The 19,302-nt window shown below is 44.1% G+C and overlaps 1 protein-coding gene across 2 annotated transcripts in view; it reads right to left on the minus strand.

Annotated features, from left to right (window-relative positions):
- RPS6KB1 (ribosomal protein S6 kinase B1) overlaps positions 1-19,302 on the minus strand; it is a 718,570-nt gene that overhangs the window by 276,421 nt on the left and 422,847 nt on the right. For both annotated transcript variants that reach the window (XM_069615097.1, XM_069615096.1), the window contains exons 11-12: positions 11,554-11,616; positions 10,745-10,822 (exon numbers count right to left, since the gene is read on the minus strand). In XM_069615097.1, the coding sequence (XP_069471198.1) occupies positions 10,745-10,822; positions 11,554-11,616 (141 nt within the window). The remainder of the gene's footprint in view (positions 1-10,744; positions 10,823-11,553; positions 11,617-19,302) is intronic.

Genomic DNA, 19,302 nt, shown 5'->3' on the forward strand with positions numbered 1-19,302 from the left:
TGTTGCAGAAAAGGGGATTGAGGTGCGGCGCCGAAGGGTAGAGTCAGGGCAGCACATGCTCCCTGGGCCGCACCTGCTTCCAAATTTAAAGAATGCTTTTTCTGGTGAAAAAGGTTCCGTCTCCCGTCCCTCTGAAGGGACGCCCATACAGTATGGAGGAAAGGGGACTGGACATAAGAGTAATGAATATTCTATCGTAAACAAAGGTTTTGGGAATTTGGGGACAGAAATGGTAAATTGTTGGCAAATAAATTAAATTGAATAATAGCGTAATCGTGTGTTACATCAATATTAACGGATCAAGGAAATGTACTACTTAAATACACAGATGTTTGATCACTTCGGGGAGTTTTATTTGAAGTTGTATATGGAAGACAACTCTCCATGCAATGATTTAAAGTTTATTTTTAATAAAATTAAGCTCTCAAAGTTGTTGTCTGAAGGAAATGACAAGATAGAGACAGATATTGAAGTAAGTGAGGTTGAGGCAATAAACCAGCTTAATGGAGGGAAGTCACCGGGACTGGATGGAATGATTCCTGAATTTTATGAATTATTTTTGAGGCAGTTACCAGTGTGGTGTAAAGTGTTTAATGATTGTCTATTGACAGGGACTTTGTGTCACTCAATGAAAGAGGCCTTGATAACGGATTCCAAAACAGGATAAAGATCGTCATTAATGTGAGAACTATAGGCGATATTGTTGAATGTGGATTTGAAATTATTCACAAATATATGGTGAAATAGAATATATAGTTACATGGAGAACTTGACTGATCGATCGCAAGTAGACTTCATCCAGGGGAGGTATGGGTATGACAATATCAGGACAATCTTGAATGTAATTTGTTCACATAATAAGGATTTGGATTCCCTATTGGCTTTTTTTGATGCAGAGAAAGCTTTTGATAGGGTCAATTGGAATTTTTTAGAATATACATTGAGTGATGGCGTGAGGTTTCTAGGGGTTCATTTTGTTAGAGATTTAAAGGGGATTGTGAGGCTGAATATTGATAAGGTAATCTAAAATGTCAATAAACATACAAAGTAGGAAAGGTTGGGTTTAACTTTGTGGGCCAAAATAAACGCAATTAAGATGGTATTATTACCTAAAGTGTTGTATATTATCCAGTTGCTTCCTTTATTGATAGCGAAGAAATACTTGAAGAAAATTGTTAAGGTATTTCTGAATTTTGGGGGGGGAATTGGGAAAAGACCACGCTTTCCAAGATATATGTTGCTGCGCAAAGTACAAGAGGGAGGATTTGGATATCCAGATATTTTTAAATATTACAAAGGACTTCTGGTAAACAAAGGTTTGCATCATTTTACTAATGTGATGGAGGTGGCCCAATTTGGCTGAATATTGAAAGGGAAGTTTGTAAAAGCATTATGCTCTTGACACCATATATACAATGGAAACTATATTAAGGGGAAGCACTAGGCTTCAACCGATTATGGAGACCAAGAATGCTTTGGTGACTTGGTTTAAAGAAAAATAATCAATATTTTGGGTTTAGTCATGAAGCATCTATATGGCATAATCAAGCGTTGCAATTGCAAAACACATGTTTGCACTGCCGGAGCTGGATTAGGAGAGGTATCCTTAAGGTTGGAGATGCTTTGGAGGGTAATAGAATACAGAGTTTTGAGGAATTAAGAAATTAATATAACTTGAATAGGAGGGAATTGAATCGCTTTACAGAATTAAGTACACTTTTGAATTAGACGATGAATACAATTGAGAGATGTAGAAGAGAGACCAGGGATTTCTTAACTATTTGATGGACCTGAACACGGAGTGTCTACTTATATGCAATTTATGACTATGGGATCTGACTATGTACATTCGTGGTAAGATTAAAAAAGGTTTGGTTGGAGGATATTAATTTAGAGATAACTGAAAAGGAAAGTGAAGATCTGCTTAGGGTGAGGCTAATGCAAAAATTGACATGAATTTGAGACTTATAAGGCAGAAGGTTGTTGGGAGGCTATACTGGACCACAGAAAGGATGCATACACTTAAATTGATGGATAATTATATTTTTGAAGTTGTGAGGGGTACAGAGGTACGTTATTGCACTTTGGGGTTGTTCGAGCGTGCAAACCTTCTGGAACAAGATTTTCGATCGTATAGATATCACCCTAAACATAACTATTCCTAGGTCGGCTACTAACATGATACTGCTACTGCGTAGAGGACGATGTCTAATTGCAAGGAAGTTTGATGCATGGGTATAGATATTCTGATTTGATGTCATGTTCATATGGTTTATAAATTGCTGCCCATGAAGGTACTTTTATTTCATTTATATTGGTGATGTGTATATTGTTAAAATCAATAAAGAATTGATTAAACTTTTTTTTATTTTTTTTTTTTTAAAAAGAAAGCACCTTCAACAAGTTCATAAGAATAAAAGAGTAATTAGTTCCTACAAACAAACAAAAAGAATTCAGTGGTTTGTAGTAGTTTTGCAGCTACCCAAACTCGTGTTTTGGGGTGTGGTTTGCCCCTGTTAAGATTAATTTCTCAAATCTGGCCGGGAGGACATTTCAGGAGGGCACCCTAGTTATAGTGAACAGGGGAACTCTGGGAGTTCACCAAAGCCCAATCGTAAGCATGGAGAGTGTTCAAGGGTAAGTCTCAGGAGAGGTGGAGGGGTTGGGGGGAGATCAGGGGTCCACAACGAGTCCAAACAGTGAAATATACAATGATTCTACTAAGACAGGCAAGTACATAATTACTGTATTTATTATTGGCCCAAAAACACTTAGGAAAATGAATAAAGCAGGTAATCTCATGCAACACTCTAAACATAAAACAGTCACCTTTGGTTACGACATATTATACAATTCACCTATAGACCCGACAGGAAGTTAAGTAGTTAACTGAATAACCAGTCCACAGGAATAGAATCCCTCACTCTATCAGTCTAAGTTGAATGGGACCTTGTGCCCAAATGTTCTCAAATATCCTTTAGGAGAGGTGACAAAGTTAGGAAATGTTCCTGTGGGGTTGAACAAGGTTACAGAAGACTTTCACAGATAAGACATGCATTACTCACCGTAATAGCATTTCTGATGATTGTATCTGCTTAGATGCACATGCTGTGCATATGGTCTAACATCCAGTGGTAACCGCAGACCATTGCATCTAGTCTTTCAGAGAACGAAAGGGAATGTCGGAATAGGCGTGTCAAACACTATCCCTATCGTGATGTGTAGTGTACCCAAAATCCTTCACGCGCTGAGGTCCCTCCAATTGTATTTTTTCTGCCATGAGGGAGCGCAAGGCTATTGTGAATGAGTACATAAAGAGAGAAAGTAGTAAGACGTCTACGTTCCTTCCACCCGAGCGGGGAGGCAGGGTGGGCGCATGCGAATCTAAGCAGATACAATCATCAGAAATGCTATTACGGTGAGTAATGCATGTCTTCTGATGCTTGTTAATCTGCTTAGAATCACATGCTGTGCTTAGGCTAGCGAGCAGGACCCAGAGTTGGAGATGGGTTGAGAGAAGGAACAGTAGTGAAGAGATATCTTAATACTGTTGTCCCACCTGAGAATCAAATCTAGGAGTGTCTATGCAATAGTGTTTTGTAAAGGGGTACAGAAATCCAGGTTGCCGCTTTCCAAATGGACTCAAGGGGAACATTTGCAATGAATGCTTTGGAAGTCCCAGAGTAGTGTGCTCTAGGCTTGAAGGGCAGTTCTTTCTTAGCAAGAGTATAACCCAGTGTGACGCATTTGACAATCCTCCTTGAGATAGCTGATTTAGAGACAGGATCCCTTTCTCTACCAGCTGCCACTGAAACGAAAAACTGGTTTTTCTTCCTCAGTGGTCTTGTTCTTTCCAGGTAAAACAGGACTGCCCTGCGCACATCTAGTGTGTGTAGGCTTCTTTCGGGCATGCTAGTGGGATTCTGGAAGAAAGTGGGTAGTTCAATTGATTGGTTCACATAGAACTTCGAAATGAATTTAGGCGCAAACCGGGGATGAGTGTGCAGAACCACCTTATCCCGGTGGACTGTAACAAAAGGTTCAAGACTAACCTTTCTAATAGAAGTCATAGCCACTAGAAATGACGTCTTATAAGTAAGGTCTTTTAGACTTGCTTTATGCATTGGTTCAAAGGGAGACCCATAATTCTAGTCAATACCACATTTAGATCCCATCCGGGAGCTGGGTTAGAAACGGGGAGATTCATTCTCTTAACCCCTTCCCATAAAGGCCTTAACAGATATTTTCCACCACAACACCTTCTGTTGTGACATTGTGTAAGAGGAGAGCAGCTAGGTGAACCTTTAGGGAATTAAAAACCAGTCCCGAGTCCAACAAGTGGGTCAGATACAACACAATGTGGGTAGGAGAACACTCAATCGGGTGGATGCCCTTGATATTGCAGCAGATGACAAAGCGTTTCCACTTACTGGAATAGCAATAACGGGTGTTAGGTTTCCTAGCTTCCCCAAGTATGTCCATGCATCTCTGAGGGAGTTGAAGGTGTCCGAACTCTTTGACCTCAGGAGCCAGGTCGCTAAGTTCAGAGTTTGTGGGCATGGGTCTAGCTTTTCCCCTCCGTCCTGAGACAACATGTTGTACGGGCAGGGCAACTTCATAGGAGGGGAGAGGGACATCTCCATCAGATGAGAGAACCAGAGTTGGCGGGCCGACATGGGGGCCACCAATATCATGGTGACTGGTTCCTGGTGCATCTTGTGCACGATCTTGTTGATTAGGGGAGTCGGGGGGGGGGGTTGCTGCAGGGGGCTGCGGGGGGGTGAAGCGTAAACAAATTTCCCTGACCATGTTATCCAGAGCCCGTTCCCATTGGAGCGGTTCTGGGGATACCTGGAGGAGTAGTCTTGGCATTGGGCGTTCTCCCGAGTGGCAAACAAGTCGATCTCTGTGAAGCCCCATTCCACGAAGATGTTGGATACGATGTCTTCCTGTAGATGCCATTCGTACTCTATGGGTAGTGGGAAATCTCTGCTGAGCACGTCCGCTAGAGGGTTGAGTTCGCCGGGAATGTGTTGGGACAGCAGGAACATCTTGCGTTTGAGAGCCCACATCCAAATGTTCTGGGACAGCTTGGATAGCCCTGGAGAGTGTGTGCCCCCCTGTTTGTTTAGGTAATACATGGCTGTGGTGCTGTCTGGGAAAATCAGAACTGTCGTCCCCTGTAGCTGTGTCTAAAAGACCTTCAGTGCTTTGAATACTGCTAATAGCTCTAACAGGTTTATGTGGTTGGACACTACTTGTGGGGACCACACCCCATGCGCTGTCTGCTGTAGCAGATGGGGGTGGGGGAGGGGCCCACCCCGTGAGATGCGTGTCAAGATCCCATGGCACATTTACAGATGTTCAAAGACATTACACTAGAACACTTTCATTAAGAAGAGAAAAGTAAACATTTATTTTTTAGTCTTCATCATCAGATATTTATGTAAGAGAATTGGTTGAGTGATGTTTGGGTTATGGTTCTGATGTATAAATAAAAGATATTAACAAGTGTACATTTATACATTTATTTGCTGGGCACAAGTCTAGTACAGGGCGCATGGTCAGTTCCTTTTTGGGTATAAGGAAGTACACTGAATAAATACCCTTGTTTCCCTGAAGAAAAGGGACGGTTTGTATGGTGTCCTTTTCTAGAAGTGCTTCGACCTCTAGCATCAGGATTCACAGATGGTCTGGCGTCAGACGACGTTCTTTGGGCGGTCTGAATTGTGGTGGTCGGGTGAATTCCATGCACTAGCCGTGGGCGACCAGCTTAATAACCCACTGGTCTGACGTTATCCCCTCCCATGCTGAAATGAAAGATGTTAAGTGCCCCCCCGACTGGGGTGACATGAGAGGGGACGTGGATCCGTAGGTCATTTCTGACCAGAGGCTGTGGCTCCCCTAGAGTTGGGGCCTCTGCCTTTCCCGCGCCGCTGTCCCCTGGGTGGATAGTTGGCGGGGGTGCTGGATGCCTGTCCTGAGTCCCAGGTATTTCCCGTATTATACTGGTTTTGTGTGAAACGGGATTGGCCCTGAAAGGACCGGCACTCTCGGGCAGGGCTTTTGGGTGATTTGCTGAAGGGACTTAAGTGTCTCATCCTACTTCTTTGCAGTCTCAAGGGCATCGTCGACTGCTTTACGAAAGAGATTAGGCTCCTCGACAGGCTTAATAGGAACTGCTTGGGTTTCCGGCTTGAAACCAGAGTTCCTGAGCCAAGCGTGTCGTTTAAGCAGGGTGCCCTGAGCTAGGGATCTTCCTGTCTCCTCAGCATGCAGATTGTTTCAGTATGTTCTGGTTGACTCTCCTGCCTTCGGCCACGATGGAGAGTAATTTGGTTCTAGCGGGTTCAGGCACCTCCTGGAGACCTTCCTGCAGTAAGTTCCACTGCACGTCGGCATAACTGGCAGGCAATGTAGTTTGCTATGCGCGTGGAAAGGGCAGCTGCCCTGGTGATTCGTTTCCCAGAGGTGTACAGCCTTTTCGACTCCTTATCGGGAGGCGCCTCTCCCGTAGCAAGGGGTACCCCCGCCCGTTTCCAGGTGGTGGTAACCGCTAGGGAATCGGGAGTGGCATGGCCCTTGATGTAAGTAGGGTCAGTAGGTGTTAAGCAGAATCCTGTGCAGTTCCCTTAGGGAACACTAAAGATTAGGACTACAGGTGAGAGCAATAAATCCCCTTTGGTATCAGTCTGTACCACAAAGATTTAGTTGGTAGCTGTGGCTGAGCAGTCAGACTTATCTCAAGAGGGAGATGAGCAGTATTCAGGGTTTACACATTAGGCCTTCAGTACTAGGGAACAAGGAAACACGGACTAAAGCTTTGTAGTAAAAAGAATATATATATTTATGTTATACACTTCTAGTTAAACACATCTATCACAGTTCTTAAGCAAGTTAAATTTGGTCAAAGAAAGTATACACAACTCCCTAGTTAAATTGTAGACAAGTTTGAACAAGGGTGAAAACTGAGCAAAACGGCACAGTGGAGACCAAACACAAATGGCACTCTAGCAATTTCTTACAAGGGAAGGAAAACACAAGCCATATAGAAATATCTTCTTACAGGCCCCAGCAACACTTCCCACTAGTTTGTGAACCAGTTTAGGCAAGGCAGTACATCAGTATAGCAAATACTTAAATGAAAACGGAGCAAAATGGCACTTCACAAGGTTTAAAAGTGGGAAGAAAGGGGTGGTTATAAGTAGGTGCACCAACACAGTTCTAGTTGAGACGCAATCTAGTGAAGGCAGTTCTAACAAATTTAGCCAGAGTCAGTAGGCCTGTGCCAGAGTCAGTGGTACAGGGCAAGGGCCCAGGAGCAAAATGTTCTTGTAGCTGCAGTCAAGTCTTTGGTGAACGATTTTGAAAAGGTGGATGCAGAAGGTGAAAGACAATGTTAAGAGAGGGGCGGCCAATCCAATAGGTAGGTAAAGGATTTAAAACACCTTTAGCTCTACCACGCGGAAAAGGAAGCCTGGCGGAACAATGTACCTTTAAAATGAAGTGGCTCCTGCGGTAGCGGTTGTTCCTGGTAGTTCCTGCAGTTGGGGGGGATCCAGCAGAGGAAGGGAGGCTCTAGTCATGGAGGAAGGTTCGAGTTACTGCACTACCCAGGGATGAAACCAGCCGCGGTGCTGCCCGACGAATAAAAAGGTACTGTTCTCTAAATCGGGGTCCGGGTGGACGGGTGCCTGGCTATCCGGTTTCCAAGTACAGGTTACTGATGATTCGACCAGGGCAGGTCCAGGAAGGCGATTGGCAAACTGGTTGGCTCCACCAGCTCAAGGGAAGAAGGCTCTTTCAGATGAAGATCTTCTCTCGTCGTGTGGAGAAAAGTGGTGAAACGCTGCAGCAGGGCTTCACCGGTGGTTCAGTCATTGCAGATGTCTTTGGCTTCTCTCCTCTTCGGCTTTTTAGTTCCAGTGGCGACGTCTTGCTATTCCAGTCCTCAGGACCCTGCTTTTATGCAAAAAGATACCCATTCATACAGCCTGGCTGTCACTCACACAGTGGAGTGGTCATCTTGGCGGGAGACCCTCCAGCCTATCAGGATACAGTGTGACATGGGTTGCTGAGGCAACCCTGTCCAGGGGTCCCAATCCCCCTCCCACACAATGGACCCACCCCAGACTCAGTGGCGCCGAAAAGAGGGCTTCTTGGCAGAAGCCCACCAAAAGGACAGGATCCCCGACCTGGGTTAGGAGTTTAGAGAAAGACACGAGAAAGACGTTATATTAAAGTTCTGGCAAATAAAACCTACCGGATTAAAGTTAATATAAAAATACACCGGCGGTATGTTAGAGGCTGTCAGAAAATGTGGTAGCCTCGAACAATGGGAAAATCCCATAGGAAAATATTCACGGTTGAATATTTACGGTGGTAACCACTGCCACCAGCCAGAAACTTTTGAAAGAGGGACTGTACGGTACCCTCTTGAAAATGAACAAAAGGGAGAAACTATTAACCCTTCCCAGTACTTCCATAGTAAAATGGGTTGCACTGGTTTAGTTCACAAAAATCGACTAGTAAAGTCAATGGGGACTTTACATGCCCTCGGAGACAGTAGTCCGTCCCAGGGTATGGAGTCTATGTTTGGGGGTCGCTACGACACCCCTGTGTCACTGCATGGAGGGTGCTGTGTAACACATGTGAATAAAGATGGTTCCTATGGAGGTGAGAGAAACCCCATAGACATTAAACACAAAAAGAGCCTAGAACACACATAGCAAAAGATGTCCAAGAGTGGGAAAAAACCTTCAAATCCAGCAAAGCTGCTGGGGAACTCTATGGGTAAGGGAAATTAGCCATAGAATGAGAATTCTCCCTAACAGTAGGCGATGAGCAAAATAATTATTCCACCCTTGGATTCACTGACCTAGTCTGGTTTGGTGTGATCAAGGAATGAGCCACTCTCCTCTTAATGGAATTCAGAAAAGTGATGGCTTGACTGGAGGGGGCTTTTCTTTGAGGATATGCTACACAAAGTCCTGTTCAGGCAAAGCCTCCTGGGCGGCAATTTGAAAATGTTTGTCCGCCTTTCTCAAGAAGGCGCTCAATGCCATCTGGTCGTCCACTGGGGAAGCCTGGCGGCCCAGAGTGGAGCGAGGGGAATCCAAACATAGGACATCCTGGTCGCGAGTAGGGAGCGCCCATGGTTCCGCCTCAACCTGGTGACTGTCCTCCCAGTCTCCCATGGGATCCGCCTGGTCATTCACAGTGTAGTCTTGTAGGAAGGCAATATCCTCCTCCTGATCATAAATGTCCCGATACGTGTCCATCTGGATCTCGTCTTCAGAGAGGATGGAAGTGTAATCTTCCTGAGAATGTCCTAAAGTTCTTCGAAATTTAGAAGCAGGCACAGAGGGAGGGTCCTCCTGAGGTCTCTTGGGGGTAGGGTGCTCTGAAAGTGAGAAATTTCTCCAACCTATTCATACACGCTTCGAATTTTTCTCTGGTCCATCTAGACGAACCAGAAGGGTCTAAGGGTGGATCATTTTCATTTTCCTCCCTATGGCGCCGAAATGCGTCTCCAATAGAGCTAGACAAAGGCACGGGACTCTCTATGCAGTCCTCTTAAGCATCGGGGTGCGTCTTTCGGCGCGTCGGCGGGCCGCTCCTTGCACTTCGTCTCTTTAGACCTCTCCTTCAGTCCCACTGCCGAAGCAATCCTAGCAATGCTTTCGGATATGTCTGGTGAAGCAGGGCGATGTGCCGGTTGACAAAGTGGCCTACCAGTAGATTTTCTCTACCGGGGCCTTAGGGGGCATCGGAGCAACAGCTAAGTGTGCTTCAACGGCCGATTGTGTTTGAGGTATCGCCATTCGGTTTAGAAGGCCCAGTCGCAAGACGCAGATGCGGGGAAGGCTGTCTTGAGGATCAGATGATTCTTGGCTTCTCTGATCTGCTGGAATGGCTGCAGGAATCAGTCTTAATCTAAATTCAGTTGAGTGATCAAACGCAGCCCTCCAATAGCAAGGATCTACACCACTCATGCACACCAGCAGTGGTCTAATCAAGAGACCACTGTGGGGCAGACTCATTCATGCACACAAGACTCACTGGAACCAGATTGTGGATTGAAACAAGATAGTTCCCAGCCCGCATTCCTGGGTCAAGCGGGAAAATGCATTACTATAAAAGGCAATTTGACCTGAGACGGCACGAAGAAGCCCAAAGGGCAAAATGGCCAAAGAACAAGCAAATAAATCTCGCGGCATAGCCATCCTAGGACACTATTCACCATTAGTAGCCAAACACAGTAAACACGAATGGGCACACTAAAAATATAGCAGAAATTGTAAAAATATAACTCCTGCTACTGGAGTGTCTTTAGGCACATTTAAAAGTAACCAAAAATCCCTTCGGTAAATGTCTTCAGTGATGCAAAAGTAACCCCACTGCATTGTAAAATGCTGTGTGCTATATGAAAAGGTTAGCCAAACAGGTAACTAGTACAAAACAAAAGGTAAACGGTTTCCCAGGACTGACCGTCTGAAGGACTAGCCAGTTTTTCAGTGACAAATGAGCATAAAGGCCAGGGAAGTGAAGTCGACAGATTCACTTCTCTGTAAAAAGTCCGAACAGGATATAAAACAAAAGCACACAGTTTGGGGGTCCATAGAATATGGAGGGAAAGTTGCCTAAGAGAATATTTCTCAACAGTCATTCATACTGGACACTCAGACATTAAATTATCAATTTCCAAGACAGAGAAGAAAATCAGAAGTAAAAAAAATATTACCAGCAGTGGTTTAAATGGAGGCTCCACTTTCCGAGCGAGGAGATCTTCCCAGTTAATGTGCCTAAAGAAGGAATGTGCCTAGGAAAGTGAAACATTAGTGGATAAGCTGGCATGAATACATATAGCACGAAACAGGCAGGTTTTTTTTTTTTTAATCAAACAGTAAAATATATAGGCATATATGGAGATTTCACCAGATTTATCAGTTCTTAAGATAAAAGCTCAGTTTGAAGCGTTTGGGTGTGCTTTTTGGCTGTAGGCATGAACCTGGACTAGGTATTGTCCTACAGGTCTTGAATTAAGCTTCTCAGTACCTGGGGTCACAAAGCATGCAGAATGGCTAAATGTTTGAAGCGAATGAAAACAGAAGTCTCTGGAAAATAATAGTATATTTAACCTTAAAATAACTGGTGGTTTAACTTTAAAAAAAAAAAAAACTTGTCTAAAGTCCTATTAAAGTATTACTTAACTGATCGTGGTTCCCACTCCCCGCCCCCCCCCCCCCCCAACTCCCTCTAAATATAAGTTTTAACTTCGGCTAGTGTTTGTTTTCTACAGATGGTGACTTCACACATCTTTGACACCATCAAAACGAACTAGATTAAGAAGAAATATATGATTGGGCCTGCAATGCAATCAACCTCTGATAAAATGGCAAGCAACGTTTTAATGCGCTATATTCTAGAACGCAGCACTGATAAACATCCACCATCACGCTATAAAAGCATCCTCTCTATGCAAACATTAACCTTGCAGACTACTCCATTTGATGTATGGTCATTACAAAGATATGACTATTCAAAACCTACCTGGACCTCTGCCGCATCAAGTGCACCAGCTCCGAGGCGAGAGGCAGCATTTCTTTTTAGCAGCTATGGATAAAGAAGGCAATCTTTAGATGGGTATAGTAAAATTAATTCATTTAACTCCATGTTTCTTCATTGAAACAATTACAAATTCTATTTTGTTGGATTTAATATTGGCCAGATGTAAATAAACATTCACAGTCCTAAATGAAAATCAAAGCCGATTTCACCTTGGGACCACACAAAGTATGCCATTTCCTAACCAGCTAATGTCAGCTTGCTGTCTTCCTCACAGTTACATTTCTCAGTCTAGCACTTGGGTGGTATTCTTACATCTAGAACAAATAAATGGGTAGGGCACTACATTTTTTTAAATCAATTAAAGCCTCAATATCCCCTCCACAGGCATTGCACCCAGTATCATGGCCTACCCTTTTTTCGCAATGAAACATCAAGTGAATATTGTGACCGCAGCAGTGGCAAGCATAGCAGATTACTGGCGCTAACTTAATTCAGGGGAAGCAAGCACACTCCAACTTATTAGATTGTTTGATCAATTAGAAAAAACAGGACCTAATGTTTATGGGGTTCTATGTGATATTTCTGCATTTTGAAGGCCGAACACAAAAAAAGATTTATTTCAGCCGATTTTGCCTGGCCTCCAAAATGGCGAAATATCATCTATTGAACCCCCAAACCCCACTCTCCTTCCATTTGTTGTAAATTCAGTGTTTCACCCTCCAACACCCATTCCTGCCCAACAGAACACATTCCCCCTCATTCTCCACAACTCGCACAAAAACACTAACCGCCACTGCCTGCTGCCCCATCCCTTCCCCACCACAAACATCTTTCCACCTGTCTCACGACACTAAAAACCCACATTCTCAACTCCTGCAACTTCCCTTCACTGGCTATGCCTAGTCAGCCCTTGCACGCACTTGTGCACGTTGCAGGGAGCAGCTGTCTTCCAAAGATGGCAGACACATCAGAAAAAAATCATCGCTGAGAATAAGGTATGTGAAAGGGGGAGGGGCCAGTTTATGGGCTTGGGGTGGGTGAAGGGTGTTTTTCATGATCAGTTCAGAAAAAAACGAACTGCTTTATGCAGTCATTTAAAAAAAACTTTATTTTGACAACGCCATCACTATGGTAGCCCCAAACAATAGGCATATAACGAAAACACCACGTATTTACAGACTCTTGCCTTACGATGCGTTTTAAATGCATACAACAACCCCCCCACAAACCCCCCCTCCTCAACATCAAAGACGGGATGACACCAACAAACCCGCAGGACACATATCTTCCGTATTTGCATTAATCTCATACGGCGTTGACACCTATACTATAAAATGGAGCTGCCCTTAAGCAGAATGGGTCTGATACCGTTCCCTATTCTGAACAAACTCATGAAACAGGAGCCAAACATTGAGATATTTCTGGTAGTTTACTGATGCCAGTGTGTCTATCTTTTCCATGGCCAGAACACCCCTCCCCCCAAACACAATACCTTCACCCACCACCATGCTACTATGGGGCCCGCCTCTGTTTCCATGCTTGTGCCAGCGTCATGCATGTTGCAGCTAACAGATGCGCGATAAGCATAGCCCTATATCCACTGGCCACACAGGAATTTTCTACTGTTGCCCCCAACAATAACACCACTGGAGAGTTGGGCAGCGCCACTCCTGTAATCTCCTTTATATGACCCAGGATCTCCTTCCAGCAGAACTTTGCTTTTGGGCACGACCACCACCTATGACAGATCTCCCTAACCCCCACATTTCTTCCAACAAAGGAGATTTTGTTTAGATGCTGGGGGGTTAAACACCATCTATAACAAATCTTACATACGGACTCCTTAATGGCAGTACATTTAGAGGCCCTGGGTGCTTGATCCCAGATCTGTCCCCATACCTAATCTGATATATCCATATCCCTCTGACACCAGTCCATGTATGGAAGCCTGTGCCCCATCAAACAGGCGGTAAAGCCAAGAGATTCTTTTTTTGCCCCTCCCTCATTGTCAGTTCCACTCCTACTGGTCAACACCTTCCGGCTTCTTTTACCTCCCTTTGAGATATCCAATGCCTAAACTGTATGCATCTGTAACGCTCCCTCTCTTCCACATGGAACAAATCTTTAGTCTTTGGAGTGGCTCCCAGTCGCGATAAAAATCTATCAACTTCAAGGCAGTACGACCTCTCTAATTTTCCCAAAACTAGTTACTCCACGCCGGGGAGAATTCGGTAATAAAGCCCACAGGATTCCACCTAATAGTCGCCGCCAATGGCTGCATAGCCATCTCAAAGATTAAAGGGGAAAGTGGGCATCCTTATCTCGGACCCTGACATGTCTACTGGTGTCCTGTATCTCCCATTAACTAAGAATTTCGTGGAGGAGTTTGGAAATTAGCCATAACCATCGGTATGAATGTCAGTCCACAACCAAATGCAGCCAGCATCTGTTTGAGAAAGTTCCAGTCCATGTTATCAAATGCACGCCTAGCAGCTAGAGCTGCTACCGAGAAGAGTTGTTCCGTCTGCACCCCTACATCATTAACATCCACAGCTCGCCTAATGTTATTCTGGGCTTGTCTACCCATAATAAAACCCGATTTATGCTCATGAATCACGCTTGGCAAAATTCCCCCCAGTCTCCAGGCTTGGATTTTCGCATACAGTTTAGCATCGTCATTAAGTGGGAAGATGGGGGGATAGCTGTAAAATTCCACAGGGTCTTTTCCCGGCTTCAGTATTAGGGATGTAGTAGAAACACTCATGTCGTTACTAGCCACCCCCTGTTCTCCAATACTATTAAACAGCCTTGTTAATGGGCGTATGAGTTGTGTCCTAAACATTTTAGAATATCTATTCCCAAATCAATCCGGCACCGTTATTAGTCGGTAAGAACTGATGGCATTACCAACTTCTTCCTCAGTAATAGGTTCTTCCAGACATTCCCTCTCCTCTGATTTGTGGCAAGGATGCCCCTCGGATAAACCCTATCTGGTGGAATATGCCGCTATGTTCCTGTAGTAACAGTCTCCTATGGTAGGATTCAACTATCGCCAGTTTATCTTCCTCTGCCCTTCTCAGTTCCCCAGACTCATCTTTTAACTGAGATATAATTACGTGCCCTATGTTTCCGCAATTTGGCCACTAGGAACAGATTGGCCTTCCCTCCTTAACATCAGTGGTCTGTTTTCCGGTATATGAGCCTCAAGTTGTTCTCGGACTTTCCGCAGGGCTCGCAGGGGCTTAAGGGGAATGTCTCACTATGTTGGACAGAGGTCATGGGGTCTAAAATAAGCAGACATTTGGGATATAAATTCTTATCTAATTACTGCTTCACTCACGTCCCAGACCACCCTCCAATCTACCTCTCCCATGTCATTTTTTTTATTACTAATTTTATTGAAATTTATAGAAAACATACAAACAAGCTTATCAGCATTGTAATCGTAAAACTCATTGCATAGAATCCACACCCCATAACCACCCCAACCTTCACAGAATCTAAAAAGCAAAACAGACCAATTTATTATCACATGTCATCCAAAAACCCACCCCACATATCAAACAATTTCAACTTTTTGTTCCTGCGAAGGATAACCTTCTCAATTCTGGCCACTTGCCTGAAGTCCTCAACCCATTCTGAATAGGTCGGCCTCTCATCACATTTCCATTTTCTCAAAACAATTTTTTTCGCAGAATTTTCAGCCCTAAAAAAAACTGCATTTCTGTGGATAAGTGAGATCTTCCACTTTATCATCCTCACCCAAGATGATAGTGTTATAATCAAAATCCTCTTGCAGCAATAGAACCTCATTAATCTTCTCAGTGACACTCCTCCAAAATGTCCTCAGTTCATAACAGTCCAAGATCAAGTGTTCAAAGGAGCCGACATCATGCTTACACCTCCAACAGGCCTCTGAGTCAATCATCCCTCTCGCATAAAGTCTCTGGGGAGTCCAAAACACCCTATTAAGAATTTTGATTTGGCGGCATTGTTCTCCAAGATTAATGGATGTCAGAGTCACGTTTTTACAAAGAAACCTCCACCTCTCCACAGTCATATCAGAGCCAAGGACCTCAGACCACTTAGTTAACAACCCCTCTGCTGGCGTGTACTGTTGGGCTCAGATTTCTATATACTTTGGACGCCATACCACCTAATGTCTTATATTCAGGTAGCCATAACTGCCAACCACCGCCATCAACAGTTCTCTGGTTCCGCAGCAAACCTCTCAATTTTCTGTATTCACCCATTGTACAGTCTCTGAGATCTTTAATTTGTGCAAGTCTTCTATAGCTGATCCATTTGCCGTCTTCCATCAGATCACTCAACCATAGTACACCACTCAGGAGCCAGTTCAACCACAATAGCGGCCTCCCATTCAGCAAAATACCTGGATTCAACCAGATAGGGATGTAATCATTATCACATACCTTGCGCTTACTTTTCTTCCATAGTTCCCTCCAACAAGTTCTCAGGAATCTTGTCGGTGGAAATGAGCGATAACCAGATCCATCCACCGTGGACAGTATGGCCCTAGGCGGCAACTGAGAAGAACTACTTGATTCCGCCAGCGTCCAAACATCCTCTGAATCTTCAATAAATGGAACCAGATGCCTGGCTCCAAAGGCCAAATGAAAATTCTCCAAGTCAGGAACCCCCAAACCTCCACAGTCTTGGGGCAGCTGCAATTGCCACAAGCTGAGGCGTGGCTGTTTGTTCTCCCAGAGAAAAGACTGGATTAAACTCTCAATTTTCCTCCAATGGCCCTTCTTCACGTCCAGGGGAAGCACACTGAGCACATAGTTGATTTGCGGTGTTGATGTCATTTTGATGGCATTCACTCTCCCCCAGACACTCAATTTAAGTGCACTCCATCTCTTCAGGTAGAGCTCCAAAGATTGAATCACATGTGTAATATTGACATCCATTATTTTCGAGACATCATTCGTTAGCCAAATCCCAAGGTATCTCATCTTATTCGGACACCACTTAAAGGGAAAGCCCTGCATCTTCCAAACAGTGCAAGTGGTTGATGCCGGCAGCGCTTCCGACTTGGTCCAATTCATCTTGTATCCAGAAACCTTGTTGAACACACCGATCAACTCCATCAGCGCAGGAATGGAGCTCTCCACATTCTGAACCACCACCAGCATGTCATCCGCAAACAACCAAACTTTCTGGGAGGCTGCACCAAAGCGTACCCCCTCAAGTCTATCCTCTTCTCTTATCCTCACAGCCAGCAATTCCATGGCGATCACAAACAGAATCGGTGACAGTGGACAGCCTTGCCTCATGCCTCTCCCAAGTTCAAAAATGCCAGAGTCCATGCCATTAGTCCGAAAAAAGCAGTCGGCCGGGAATACAGCAGTCTTATCCATCCGATCATGGTATCTCCAAAACCAAAGCCTTTCAATGTACTTAAAAGATATGTCCATTCAATACGGTCGAAAGCTTTCTCAGCATCCAAGGACAACGTCGCCACATCATTATGGTGTTCTTTGCTTTCATATAGTGTCAGCAACAATCTTCTCACATTTTCTGAAACATGTATGCCTTTTACAAATCCAGATTGGCTTACATCTATGATATCCATCAGCACATTCTCAATCCTCAAAGCTAACGCCTTGGCGAAAATCTTGTTGTCTGTGTTCAATAAACTGATCGGCCTATAGCTGCCAGTTTTCACTGGTGTTCGTCCCTCCTTCAGAAAAACGGAGATTGAAGCATGTCTTGTTGAACTTGGAAGGCACCCATTCCTCAGAGACGCGCGCAGCATCTCCAGCATCAAAGCAAACACCTCTTCTGGGAAAATTTTAAAAAGTTCAGCTGGTAGCCCATCCGGACCTGGACACTTCCCAGAATTCAGCGCATAAGCAGCCAACCTGAGATCCTCCACGTTCGAATCTTTTTTTATACACTCCAAGGATTCCAAACTTACTTTCTTCAGATGGCAGTCATCAATGAATTGACCAATTGTACGCTCAGATAAGTTGATCTCTGAAGGGTACAGGGTTTTATAATACGACAGAAATGCCGCATTAATCTCCACAGGATCAAAAGTCACCAACCCATCCTGTCTTTCCACTGCATCGACAGATCTGCCACTGTCCATAACCCTCAACCGATGTGCCAGAAGTCTATCACATTTTTCACCTTTTTCATAGTAGTTGCTTTTGGTTCTGAAAAGCTACCACTCAGCCTTCGAAGAATACAAATCTTCCAATCGTCTCCTTTTCTGCTACAATATTTTTATAGTCTCCTCTGAAACGTTTTGCATATGATTTCTCTCAAGATACTGAATGTCCACAGTAAGCTTTTTCACTTCTGCATCTCTCATTTTTTTCTTTTTGCTGGACAAACCAATCAACAATCCTCGCATATATGATTTGAAGGCTTCCCACACAAATTCCACCCTGACTTCACCAGTCCAATTCACCGATCTAAAGAATCTCGCCTCGAACAATTTTGTCCACAATTTCATCGTCGTCCAAGAGGGAGACATTCATCCACTAGGTGTTAGGCCTAGGAACCGGGAAGGTCAATCGCAAGTCTATGGAGATTGGAGCATGGTCCGAAACAAGTAGTGATCCAATGTCACTCCTTTGGAATGATTGTGTACAGAGGCCAGAGGTCATAAGGAGGTCAATTCTCGAGTAAGCATTATGCCTTGCAGAGAAGAAAGTATATTGTCTCATAGAAGGGTTTTGCAATCTCCAAACATCTGTGAGGTTCCATTCATCAATTAGTCTCTTTAATGCTGTTCTTTTCAGAGCGTTGGCATTGTCCACACCCCCCATACTTTTATCAAGTCCAGGTTCTAAAAACACATTGAAGTCCCCTCCCAAAATCACATTAATCGCATTTACATTCTGCAACATTTGCGTTAAAGCTACAAAAAAAACTACCATCACCCCCACTCGGAGCATATATATTGCAGAAACAATACTGAGCATTCTGAATATGTGCAGTGACACACTATCCTCCATCCCCATCCCTCACACACTTCACCCCAGTGATCTGGAGATTCTTCCTAAAAAGAAAACACACACCCCTAGAACCAGTAGTGAACGATGAACCATAAACATCACCAAACCACTCCCTTTTCCACTTATCTATACCTACATCCAACAAATGAGTCTCCTGAAGCATCGCGACATCCACCCCCATCTCCCCTAGTTTACTCCAAATCACCTTCCTCTTGACAGCACAATGTGCACCATTCACATTCCAAGATACCACTCTGAAATTCCTCTGATAAGTGTAAGACATTGCTAGATCCTGTTTCCCAATCCTTGCAATGAATTCACAAGACACAATACTATCTAAACCTATAGTCAAGTAAAGAAATAAAACAAAAAATAAAAAAAAACACTCCTGGGCTTGAACCACCCAACCATCCAGAACATCCCTTCCAGCTACATGCCCAACGGGACTTACCCCCCCCCCTCCCTTAGGTCAGCCTATAGAAAGCCCATAAAGGGTGCCACAGACCACATTTGGTCAAATTCAAATGAAGTTAAAAATATAATTTGGTCTAGACGAATTCCCACAACTCTCCAGCAAATGAAAGCACAAATAAAAGCATTCCTGAATAGATGCAACATCCCCTACTCAAAAACGCTAAATACCACACCATGTGTCAATCACATGCCTAGACAAAACCTGAATTCTCTTATTATAACCATCAACGAATCACACTAATCCATCTACCGTCACAACCATCAGTTT

The sequence above is a fragment of the Ambystoma mexicanum genome, chromosome 9 (assembly GCF_040938575.1).
Source record: "Ambystoma mexicanum isolate Mex_15411 chromosome 9, UKY_AmexF1_1, whole genome shotgun sequence".
Lineage (NCBI taxonomy): Eukaryota > Metazoa > Chordata > Amphibia > Caudata > Ambystomatidae > Ambystoma > Ambystoma mexicanum.